General features: G+C 44.1%; 1 protein-coding gene across 4 annotated transcripts in view; it reads right to left on the bottom strand.

Annotated features, from left to right (window-relative positions):
* CCDC39 (coiled-coil domain containing 39) overlaps positions 1 to 11641 on the bottom strand; it is a 54583-nt gene extending 42942 nt beyond the window's left edge. For all 4 annotated transcript variants that reach the window (XM_027875899.1, XM_027875901.1, XM_027875903.1 and 1 more), the window contains exons 1-5: positions 11509 to 11641; positions 7799 to 7918; positions 5929 to 6075; positions 2813 to 2971; positions 203 to 295 (exon numbers count right to left, since the gene is read on the bottom strand). In XM_027875899.1, coding sequence (XP_027731700.1) covers positions 203 to 295; positions 2813 to 2971; positions 5929 to 6075; positions 7799 to 7918; positions 11509 to 11598 — 609 coding nt within the window. In that variant the 5' untranslated portion in view covers positions 11599 to 11641. The remainder of the gene's footprint in view (positions 1 to 202; positions 296 to 2812; positions 2972 to 5928; positions 6076 to 7798; positions 7919 to 11508) is intronic.
* Between the last annotated feature and the right edge of the window lie 483 nt (positions 11642 to 12124).

Genomic DNA, 12124 nt, shown 5'->3' with positions numbered 1-12124 from the left:
AAGAGGAGGAGAGAGAAGAGGAGGAGGAGGGAGAAGAAGAGGAGGAGCGGCGGCAGCAGCAAGCATTTGTCAAGCGCTTTAAAGCTGCCATAGCTTCCAAAGCCCTTCACCAACACCCTCTCATCGGACGCTCACAGCCGCCTTGAGGCTGGGAGCTCTTGGGGGACGCGCACTCGAATGGGGCGCCTCCCGCCAGGCTGACCTGAGCAGACATGGTCTCGGTGAGCTCGCTGTCCAGGGCCCTTCGTTTCCCGTTGCACTCGACCGTCAGCCTCTCGATTTGGAGAATTAGTGCCTGCACACACAAACATCAACGGTTAATCATTCACTGCCTGAAAGCTGTCAGATCCTGGGTCCCATGAAGCATCATCTATGGCATTTATTTACAACACAGAAAACTAAAAGATGGATGGACATTCTCACTCTAAATGACTAAACTAATAATCAGCCTGACTGTCCACAGAATGCTGACTCAAGGGAATGATTTCTGCCTCAGTGACACCTCATTTTTTCTCTGTTAAAATCGGTTTCATTTTTGGTTATATTGCTCTGTGCTGACCATGGACTGGATCTTCTCATTCTCTGCATTCACGATCTATAGGGGGGAGTTTTCTCTGGTCTAAGAGGCCTTGGACTCCCATATTTCTTATTCATGAACCAGATTTTCTTCCATACTTTCACCGTCCTCCCCTGTGTCCACCTCTGCATCGAAGTCCCCGAGTATCAGAGTACGGACTGTCTTAATTTGGATGGTCTTATCAAGCTCATCATAAAACTTCTCCACCTAATATTCTGCAATGGTCATTCCCAGAATTGTAGAATTTCTGGATAGAAGGACCTCAGCAACCATCTAGCTTAACCTACACTCAAAAAAAAAAATCCCCATTTTGAGGGCAGCTGGGTGGTACAACAGATAGAATGCTAGGCCTGAAGGCAGGAAGACTCATCTTCCTGAGTTCAAAGCTGGCCATGGACACTTACTAGCTATGTGACTCTGGGCAAGTCACTCAAATTGACCCTGTTTGCCTCAGTTTCCTCATCTGTAAAATGAGCTGGAGAAGGAAATGGCAAACCACTCCTGTATCTCTACCAAGAAAACTCCAAATGGGGTCATGAAGAGTTGGACGGGAATGAAATGACTGAACAATGAACAACAAATTCTGAGATACCCAACAAATGGTTACTTGGCCTTTGCTCCAAGACCACCAAAGAAGGAGAATCAACTATGTCTCAAGGCAGCCCATTCCATTCTCAGATCATTCAGATTGTTAGGAAGTTTTTCTAGACATTAAGACTAAAACCATCTCTTGGCAATTTCTACACATTGTTTGCAGTTCTGCCTTCTGGTGCCAAGCAGAAAAATCTAGTCCCTCTTCCACATGGCATACATTCAAGAATCCAAAGACTACTATCATCCCCCAAGGCTAAACAACCCCAGTTCCTGCAACTCATATGTCATGAATTCAAGGCTGTCCCCATCACAGTTACCTCCTTGGACACTCTCTGGCTTATCAACGTCCATTCCATAATTTGGTGCTAAATAATGAACACAGTAATTCCACTGTTGTCTGACCATGGCACATAACAGCAGGTCTACCACCTCCTCAATCTTAGAAGTGATGCTTCTCCTCTCTTAATGCAGCCCAAGGTTGCAATAACTTTGGGGCTGCCATACCACCCTCCTGACTCATACCAACTTGAAATCCACTAAAGTCCCCATCTTTTTCAGACTAACTACTGTCTCACCACACCTCTCCTATCTAGTACTTGTGAATCCAATATCTGAAACCCAAGCATAGGACATCTCATTCATCTTATTAGATTTGACCCCAAATTCTAACTTTCTAGAGTTTTTGGAACCTCACTCTATCCCTCAGTGTGTAAGCTATCCTTCCTAGTGATATGTTATCTGGTGGTAAAGAATGCCACCAATGCCCTCATCCAAGTCATTGATCAAACTGTTAAATGGCCCAGGGTGCTTATGTTGGCACAGAAGCTGCACTTACTTTCATGATGGTCATACTGTGATTATTTTCCATAATCACTGCAAAACAAGACGACCAATTATTTCATAAAATTATGTTTCCTGTTGCCTTTCCTCACATCATAAAACCAACCCCAGTGACTTCTTCATTTGCTTCTCCAAGGACAGCTTTCGTTATGCACTCTTAGTGTTCTCGGCCTGCTTTCCCACCTCCATCTCTACCAAAGGGAGTGGCCAGAGTCATGAGACTGAGGCCATTTTGGATTTTTTCTTATTTCATAGGTTGTTATGGCCAAAGAATTCAGTTCCAAACAGCCAACCTACTGGAGATGAGTTGCTCTGCACTTAGGTATGTAGGCTGGACCTTGGAAAACAAGCCTAGTCATGATAGTTACATAAAGAGAATTATCCACAGAAGGTTTTTTTTGGTTGGTTCCACTACTATGCCTTTGATCTCCAATGATGTTGGAAACTTCCATTCTGGTGATTTTTTAAAAAACTATTATCATAGCAGCCTCTTTGGGCCATTCTATTATATTTTCAATTAGCCCAGTTATACAATTAGGCTAACTTGGACAGTACTATTTCACTTAAAATTTTAAAATAGTAAAACTGGTAATATCTGAAAAACTGGTGGCAGTTGTGATTTCAAAACAGGGATGTTATATTTAAACTAATTGTAGACAAACACTGTTAACATCTGTAAATGTCCCAAATACAAAATTTCCTGTTTTCCTGAATATTTCCTATTGGCTTTATCTAAAAACTGACTACCTACTACTAGAGAGAAAACATTTAAATGGCATCAAAATGGCTTTTTCTACTTACCCTGATTTTGCTGTCATCTTGTTGTGTGTACTTCTGGAGGGCAAACGCATCACTGTCTTTATGAGCTGATTCCTCTAACCAAGCCTCCAGAGCCTGCTGATCCCAGTTCATCTGACACTTCAGACACTCCAGTTTTTGAGAGGTTTTGAATATGATATTCTAATTTCCGAAAAAGAAAGATGAAATGTGTTAATTACACATAGAAACTGAATGAAGAAGCTCTCAAAATATCTCTATTTAGCAGTATATATGTATATACACATGGATTTAAATCTATCATTAGATATTTATATAGATATCTACATAATATATATATAGTTAGCTATCTATATAATTTGACATATATCATGTATTATCTACACATATATACAAAATACACATATATTACACATAGACTGCATACATACATATGTGTATGTACATGTATATATATTTAAAACCTATAGATATCACTTATTAGTGTGATCCTCCAAAATATGATGTCACTGTTGTAGGCGTTCCCTCCACTGGCCACAGTTATCAGCCTCCAGGCCACAGAAGGTGGCCCTGGTGAACTCTGCCTGGTGGCCAGCTCCCGGCTAGGTTCCTCAGACTAATTTGGGCTGCTTGTCAGACCTGTAACCTGTCTCCAGGCCCACGTCCTTGGCTTCTGCTGCTAGAGAGGATCCACCAGGCCTTGCCCTCTTGCTGGCACAGCCCAGCACCATGCCTGCGCCACGACGGGCCACTGGTACAGGACAACAACCTGAGGGGAAGCTATTGGTGGCTCTCAGACAGGCAGAGCATAAATCAGCCGCAAACCTGCGTCAGATAGAACGTCCTGGAAGGAACTGAGTATTCACGCACAAAGCACCAGGCCCCACGATGGGGAGAATAATGTTAAAGAGCAGACCCAGACTTCAAACTCCATTACAAAGCAGCAGTCATCAACCCCATCTGCCATCGGTTAAAGAACACACCAGTGAGCTTCAGAAGCAATACAACTCAAAAACCCAGCGTTTGAGAGGGTGGAAAGCATAAATTACCCAGGAAAAGAGGCTCAATTTGATTAAAAACCTCTGAGAAAACTGGAAAGCAATCTGGCAGAAATTGGGCTCAGACTGACAACTTATATCGCAATCCGCAGGATATTCTAAGTGGATGTTGTTTGTTGTTGTCCGGTCATTTCAGTCATGTCAGACTCCCCATGACGCCATCTGGGGTTTTCTTGGCAAAGCCACTACAGCGGTGTGCCATTTTTTTTCTTCTGTTCATTTTATAGATGAGGAAACTGAGGCAAAGAGAATTAAATGACTTGCCCAGGGTCACACAACTAGTAAGTGTCCAAGGCCAGATTTGAACTCGGGAAGATGAGTCCTCCTAACGTCAGGCCTTACGCCTGTGCCTACTAGCTGTGCCACCTAGCTGACTTATCAAAATAGATTCATGATCTTAATATTAAATTAATATTAATACTCAATATTTTAATATTAATACTTAACATTAAATGATATTATAAAATTTTAATATCAATACTTAATATTAAAAATGTATTATAAAAAATTAGAAGAGACAGATCATATACCTTTCACAGCTAATCACAGGAGATACATTCTTAACCAAACAAGACATAGAAGCAATTACAAAAAATAAAAGATAGTTTTGATTACATGAGACTGAAAAGCTTGTATACAAACAAAAATTAATGGAAAAACATTTTTCTATCAAATTTCTCTGATAAAGGGTTGGTGTTCAAGATATATAAACAGTCAATAAAAACATATGACTAATAATCATTCCAAATGGTCAAAGGATATAAACAGTTCTCAAAAAAAAAACTGCAAAGAATTCATAACCACATGAAAAAAGGTCGAAATCACTAATAATAAGAGAAATGTGCATCAGAGGTTTCACTTAATACCCTATAAATGGGCAAAAATGGCAACATTCAAACTTGGAGGGGCTGTGAAAGGATAGGGACACTAATACTTTGTTGGTGCAGTTGTGAAATGATATAACCAGTTTGGAAAGCAATTTGGAATTATGAAAATCAAATGACTAAAATGTCTCTACCCTTTGAACAAGAGACTCCACTACAAGGCCTGTACCCTAAAGAAGCTATCAATAAGCAAAAAGTCCCCAAATACTCCAAAATATTTATGGCATCACTTTTTTGTGACAACTAAGAGTTTGAAACAAAACAGACGCCCTCAGTTGGGGAAGAGCTAAACAAATTTTGGTTCCTGAATGTAATGGAATACTTCTGTTCTCTAAGAACTGATATATGTGATAAATACAGAAAGGCCTGGAAAGATCTATATGAACTGATGCATAGTGAAGTAAGCAGAGCCAAGAAAATAATATACCCAATGAGTGCAACAATGTAAATGGAAAGAACCACACACCAACAAATCAAAAGTAAATGTAACAAAATTACAAACATCAAATGGGACTTGAATAAAGAGCTCTGAGAAGACACCCCCAACCCACCCCTTTATAAAAGTGGGAGGTTCCCACGTGTTACAACATTGCACATATTTCTGGACTTTTTCGAAGAATTGATCAGATGTGCTGAATTTTTTTCCACTCTAAAAATACTATTTATTATATGAGATGGCTTTCTGAGGAGAGGAAGAAAGAGGTAATATCAATAAAAACTTATTTTTAAAAAAAGAATTTTTTAAAAGTTCAATAGGAAGGAGAGTGGAGGGAGGCAAGGAAGGAGGAAGAAAGCAGGGAGAAAGAGAGGGAAAGAGAGAGAAGAGAGAGGAGACATACATACACAGAGACAGAGACAGAGAGAGACAGAGAGAACAAGAACAAGGTTCCTGCCTCCCTGCAGTATACATATATCTATCTATCTATCTATCTATCTATCTATCTATATCTCTATATATATATATATATATATATATATAAATCTTCTATACTTATTTGTGTAAGTTTTGGGGAACAGTTTCGTCATGTCTTTGCTGCCCACAAAAAAAAAATTTACAAATACAAAAAAAAACCTAACAGCTCTACTCCTTCCACTTGGAAAATGAGTATGGTACATTTTGTTTACAAAGATTGGGAAAAATATCTTACCAGAAAATTCTCAATAGCATAAAAATATTAAATAAGATTAGACCATGTACCTCCTTTTCAGCTTTCCTTTCTCTGACTGTAGCCATTTCTTTTTCCATTCGGCGAATCTCATTGCCCACTCGTCCCATTTCTCTCAAAGCAATAGCCTTTAAGTGTTTTTCTGTGTTAATCTCATTTTTTCTGGCTCTGTAAAGAGACTGTGGAATAATATTTACAGGAGAGAGAAAACATTCAATTTTAATACTAAATGAAATGATCTGTGATATGCTCTCCCACAAAGATAAGTGATAGACCTCAAAAGAAATGCCTAAGTATTGCTGACCAATTTCTCATCCCTCTCAAGTCTGTGCCCAGTCAGACTTCATCATTATGGGATCATTTGAGCCCTACGCAATCAGGTATGTGGTCTTGAAATGTTTTACCTCTGAAGCAAAATCAAGAGAAAATATTGATGACAAGAATTTTATGCTGTTAATGTTGGTCAAGAAGCAGTGTGTCCAGAGGGGGCCAGCCCGAGGGTCAAAAAGAGCTGGGTTCACAAGTCACTCACCCTCTCAGGACCCCATGAAACTCCCTCAACCTCTAATCTGCAGACTAGCTGACAATCGGCATTGGACTAAGGAGATTCCTCAACACAAGTTCCCCACATTAATGAAATCACTGGTCTAGACCAAAAAACACTGGTCAAGAGCAAGTCAAAAAAGTTAACCTTCAAGTCAGACTTTGAAATTCACAAGTCATACCTGACAGATTTAAAATAAAATTTTCCTGCTCCATATTTCTCCTAATCCAATTCTAGAAGATTCTCCCACAAAACCAAGTTTAAAAGGGTTCTGACCAGACAAAGAGAACAAGGCCAAAGGTGGCATCTTCTTGAATTCTGGGTCAGCGACTCATGGGCTCATAAGCAATAACCTGACTAACAGGTGCATTACACTCTCTCCAAGCCTACCCCTTTAAATGCCAGTCTGTAGCAACAGCTCAGACCTCTCTGGCATACCAGAGCTGTCCCCAAAGGCCTTGAACACTAAATCTAGTTTTTGTGACAATGGTTTGGTAAGGCTTTCAGGTTTCTTGGTGATTCTTGCCTAAAACCTGTTTTCTTACCCTTTGTCATTACCCCGGTGCCTCTGGGGACTGGGCTAAGGAACATTCTTTCCTAGAGACGCCCCCCACCACCACACCTACCCCACAAACCCTAGACTGATTCAGGAGACCTAGGCTCTGCTTCTACTGGAAAGGGAGGGGAAATCCTACATTGGGAAATGCAGGTCATGTGAAAAACAAATGATAAACAGATCAAGTGACTTGCCCAGGGTCACCAGAGCCAGGAAGTATCTGAGGCAGGATTTGAACCCAGGACTTTCTAAACCCAAACGTATCACTGCTATTTGCTGTCACGCTGCCTCCTTCCCTCCTGGTTGGTTGATCTGTTGTAATAATAAGCACAGGGAAAGAGGGAGGACTTGGAAGTGAGAGGAACTGGAGGCACCGGAATGCACTGCTTCTCCTTTGGTAGCACAGAACAGTGAAAACCACTCCGGACTTGGAACCCAAGGGCCTGGGTTCAAATCTCGCTTCTGCTACTTACTCCCTGTAGAAGCTTGGGTAACTCACTGACCCAATCTGGACTTCAATTCTTCATCTATGAAACAAGAAGTTTGGACCAGGCAACCCTGAAGGCCCCTTCCAGCTCCACCCCAGGGATCCCAGGGTCTATCAGTGCAGGCAGATGGTCTGCCAGAGAAGAAAAGGATCATGGGAGTGACCCAGTAAAAATGAGGCTCAAGGGCCATGCTGGAGCTCACGAAACCTCCCAAGACCATGGAGGCTTCGTCCTTCATCCTGTGGGCGGATGGACAGCAGGCAGGGCTCAGCGGTGGGAGCTCACTGTTCCAGCAGCCCCTCCCTCCTGCTTACCTGGGTGAACGTAAACTCCTGATTGACATTTTTTAAATGACACTTCATGGCGCTGATTCTCTCCTCGTAGTCAGAAAGCTCATCTTGCAGGGCTGTCCTCTCACTCTGCATCATCAGCAGCTGTAAGCAAAAGCCCCAGTGAGCAGCTATCTTACCTGCTTATATGCCACAAGGACTAAAATCCCAGGAGGACCCAAAGGCCTTTTCTACATGTGCATTTGGATTTCTAAAATCCACTCTTTTTTTTTTTAATTATGAAGCAGAATTATGTGATTTCATGACAACTAGGGGAAAATCAACATAGCAGAAAGTAGGCTGGAAATCAATTACATACATGTAGGAGTCAGAGGGTCCTTGACTAAAATGTATTTTTCTCATTGAAAAACTGTATTCTTAAGAGCCAAAAGGCAAAATTATTCCCAAATGAAAGCACATGAGGACTTTCAGCAAGTAGGGTGAGTCTAAGGTCACCTCCAGGCACAGAGCAAACCCAACAAACTCTCATAACAACAGGATGTTTGTCTGAGTTTCCCCTTCCTCCCCTCCAGTTCAAAGCAAAGGTTATACCTGGGCTGCCGTCAGAACAGAGCAGAAGAGGACCACCAGGCATCTACAGCATGCTGACAACTTGCTTCTGAACCTATGCTGTATATTTTTGTAAGTCACTAGAAACAAGTGCGCAGGAAAGCATTTGACAAGGGAAGGAGTTTGTGACATTTGATTTTTTTTTTTTTACCAAAAAAAAAAAGTTCTCAGAAGATGGTTTGACAGTTTCCCAAAATCCCACTCAATTCTGGGGGGATACTTAAAAAACTATTTTTCCCCATGTAACTACAATGACTAAGCTTGGCCCCAGCAGAGATGAAAAAACGCACTTGTCTCAATTTCTTGCCAAGATGGCCAGCTGTGGGTGTGGAACATTCTATGAAACTCAACTGATGTGTGGCTATGTTTCACTAAGCTGCTCACTCTGTTCCAAGGGATGGCTGAATGGGGAAGGCAGGGGATGGGGATACATTTGGAAATGAAGGTTGCATAAAAACATAAGATGTCAGTTTAAAAACTGTGAATGCCTCGAGTTCTTTCAACTTTTCCTCTTCCACCAGGCTCTAGACCCTTCTTCATTCTGGTCCCCTACACGGTCTCTGGGCACACTTTAGTTAGTATCCTTCTCAGGATTTGGGACCCAGAATTGAACACATCCTCAATCAACAAGCACCTATGATGTGCCTCTATTATTTATTCCCTCTGGGGATGCAGAGACAGAAATGAAACAGTTCCTGGATACGTGCATACATATGTACATAGAAAAGAGGTCCCAAAGAAGTACCTAAATGTAGGATGATGGGTGAGAGGGGGGAAGGGACAGGCCAGGCCCACGTAGAAGGTGGTGCTTCAGCTGAGTGTTGAAGGAAGCCTGGGATTCTACAGACCACACGTGGGGTGTGACGAGCAGAGAGCAGGGGGACATCATTCCATGGGAAGTGACCCTCACTTTGGAAAGAGAGCCAGAACATTACATACTTTATACTCAGTGAACCTTTCCACGGCCCAAAAGACATCCTTATATTTATGCAGTCGAAGATAGGTAGTACTTTTGGCTATTTCAGCAAGGTCTGCTCACGTTAAACAAACTCGTTCAAGTAAAACTAGACAATCACTTTTCCCATAAATGGCTTCCACATCAGGGCTCCCTCATCGTCAATTTTCTAGAACTGATTTTTTTTAACTCAAAAATAGAACTTTCTAGTTATTCACAGTAAGTTAATTTTATTGATATACAATAGATCTAATCCTTAGGAAGCTTTCCCAACATCCTAACATCAAGCCCAAATTATCCTGGCTCTTGATTCTGCCCTCTGCTGTTCCTGTTCCCAAAATTCTGATCTCGCAGACTAATCCCAGCTTCCAGGGCCTTCTCCTATAAAATTACCTTTTATCTATTTTTGTCTGCACTTACACAGGAACTAGACACAGTGGTATCAAACTGAAAGAGAAATAGATCCCTACACAAATAATGTTCTGTTAGTATTTAATCATTTTAATATTGAATTATTTTTATTTCATTAAACATTTCTCAATTACATTTTATTCTGGTTCAGGGTGACTTGGGGAGTTTTGCAGCTGTCATTGAGTCGGACACCAGTGAATTACAAAGAGACAGCATGGGATGTAGTGGATTCAAGCACAGCCTGTGACTCTGATCCTGGAAAAACCACTTCATCTCTCAAAGCCCCAGGGACAAGCAAGACTCCAAGTGGGGGAGAAGATTCCAACCCGTTCTGATAAAGGAAATTTCCTCACTAAAGATTCTCTATCAATAAAATCCCAGGTCCAGCTCATATCCCATACACACACACACACACACACACACACACACACACACACACACACACACATGCTGTCACCAGGGAGAATGGAAATTCATCTAGAGCAGATATTGTTTAATTTCTGTCTGTCCCCAGTGTTTAATACCTAGTGGGCACTAAATAAACAATACAAAGGACCAACGTATATATGGCACTTTAGGGTTTGCAAAGTACTTAATAACTTACCTCATTTGACTTGATCCTCACAACTCTAAGAGAGAGGTGTTATTATTATTCCTACTTTACACATGAGGAAACTGAGGCAAAGAAAGGTTAAGTGACTTTCCCAAGGTCACACTGCCAGAAGTGTCTGAGGCAGGATTTGAACCCAAGGTTTCCTAAACCCAAGTCCATCACCACTCTCTGCTATGCCAAACTGATTCATTCTTAGCAGTTGGTTTAATATTTAAAGGGCTGTAATAATGCAAGCAGAGAAGGAAGGCAGACTTAGGGTAAGAGAAAAAGACACAGGACAGAATGGCAGGAATTCTGGACACATCTGCCACCTGAGCTCCTGGCTTCTTCACCAATGGAGCAGGGCTGTCCAGACCCTCCCCTGCCCCCTTCTCCAACCCCTCCCTTGGTCCCCTGACCCAAGAATCTGAACCCAGGCCCCAGGATCCCCAACCTTGACCCCCATCCCAAAACCTCAGCTCCAGAACTCCCTGAGCCTAGACCCCCAGCCTCCATCCCCAGGGGCCCCTGACCCTGGCCCTCTGACCCCCATTCCAGATCTCAAACCTTAATTCCAGGGCCCTGACTTCAAACCCCCAAACTTGGCACTTTGACCCTCCAGTTCCATGATCCTCCAACCTCAATTCCCCATACCCCTGACCCTTGGACCACCGTCCTCAGGACTCCTGACCCTGACCCACTGACCCCCAGGGTCCCAGACCTCAGACATTAGACGCTGGACCCCCGCAGCCCCAACCTCAGCACCTTCATCCTCCCAACCCAAGACCCTACGACTTGACCCCTGGCCCCAGGACTCCTGACCATAGCTCCCTGACCCTCAGTCCCAGGATCCCCGACTTCGGCCCTCTGACCCTTGGCCCTAGGACTCCCCAATCCAGCCTCAGTCCCTGGACACCTGAACCCGAATCCTGGCCCTAGAATCTCTGACCTCCCGACATCGGACCCTTGACCCGGCCCGGCCTCTGCCCTCTGACCCCCGGTCGCAGGACCCCGTCCCCCCCGCCACCACCCCGTCCGGCCTCAGTCCCCAGACCCCAGACACCGAGCCTCAATCGTTTGACGCCAGACCCTCGACCCCCGACATCGTGACCCGGGCCGGCTTCCGTCTGCCCTCCGCCCCCCCCCCCCGCCCCAGAGCCCGCTCACCGTAGCCTCCAGCTCCTTGTTGTGCTCATCGGCCACGGGGATGGCGAAGCCATCCTCCCAGTGCAGCTCGGCCAGGAAGTCCCTGCTCATGCTGGCGGCAGCGGCGGCGGCGCCGAGACCCCAAACGAGCGGATTCAACTCCCCGAAGTCGGAGCCGGCTCCTCACAGGCAGCCCCGGCAGCCCTAGCAACCTCTCGGCGCCCTTGGTTACCAAACAGGAAGTGCCTCTGGCGGGAGGAGGGACTTCCGGCACGATGGGGTCGGGGCCTCGGGCCGAACGTCCGGGAGCCTCGAGTCTGATTGGCCTAACCGACTCCTGACTCTGCCTCCCCGACGCAGAGGCGTCCGGCCTGTTTGAGCCTCCGAGGAGCCAAAACACTGCAGGGCGGGGAAGGGAGGGGCGGAGACAGGCGCCCTGATTGGTTTATCAGGGAAGCACGTGCGGTGTGGTCCACCAATGGCTGACCTTATTAGGAGGCCCGAGCCTATTTTTAGAAACTGTGTGTATATTGCCCTGGGTACAGAAGCAGTCTCTGGGCGTCTGCACGTGGGAGGCCAGACACTGTGGGCGGCGTGCTTGCGTGGCCGCTGCCTCCTCTTCCTCATTGTCTTCCAA

Source organism: Vombatus ursinus, unplaced genomic scaffold (assembly GCF_900497805.2).
Source record: "Vombatus ursinus unplaced genomic scaffold, bare-nosed wombat genome assembly UNPS02014810.1, whole genome shotgun sequence".
Classification (NCBI taxonomy): domain Eukaryota; kingdom Metazoa; phylum Chordata; class Mammalia; order Diprotodontia; family Vombatidae; genus Vombatus; species Vombatus ursinus.
This window is presented reverse-complemented; position numbering and strand designations above follow the sequence as displayed.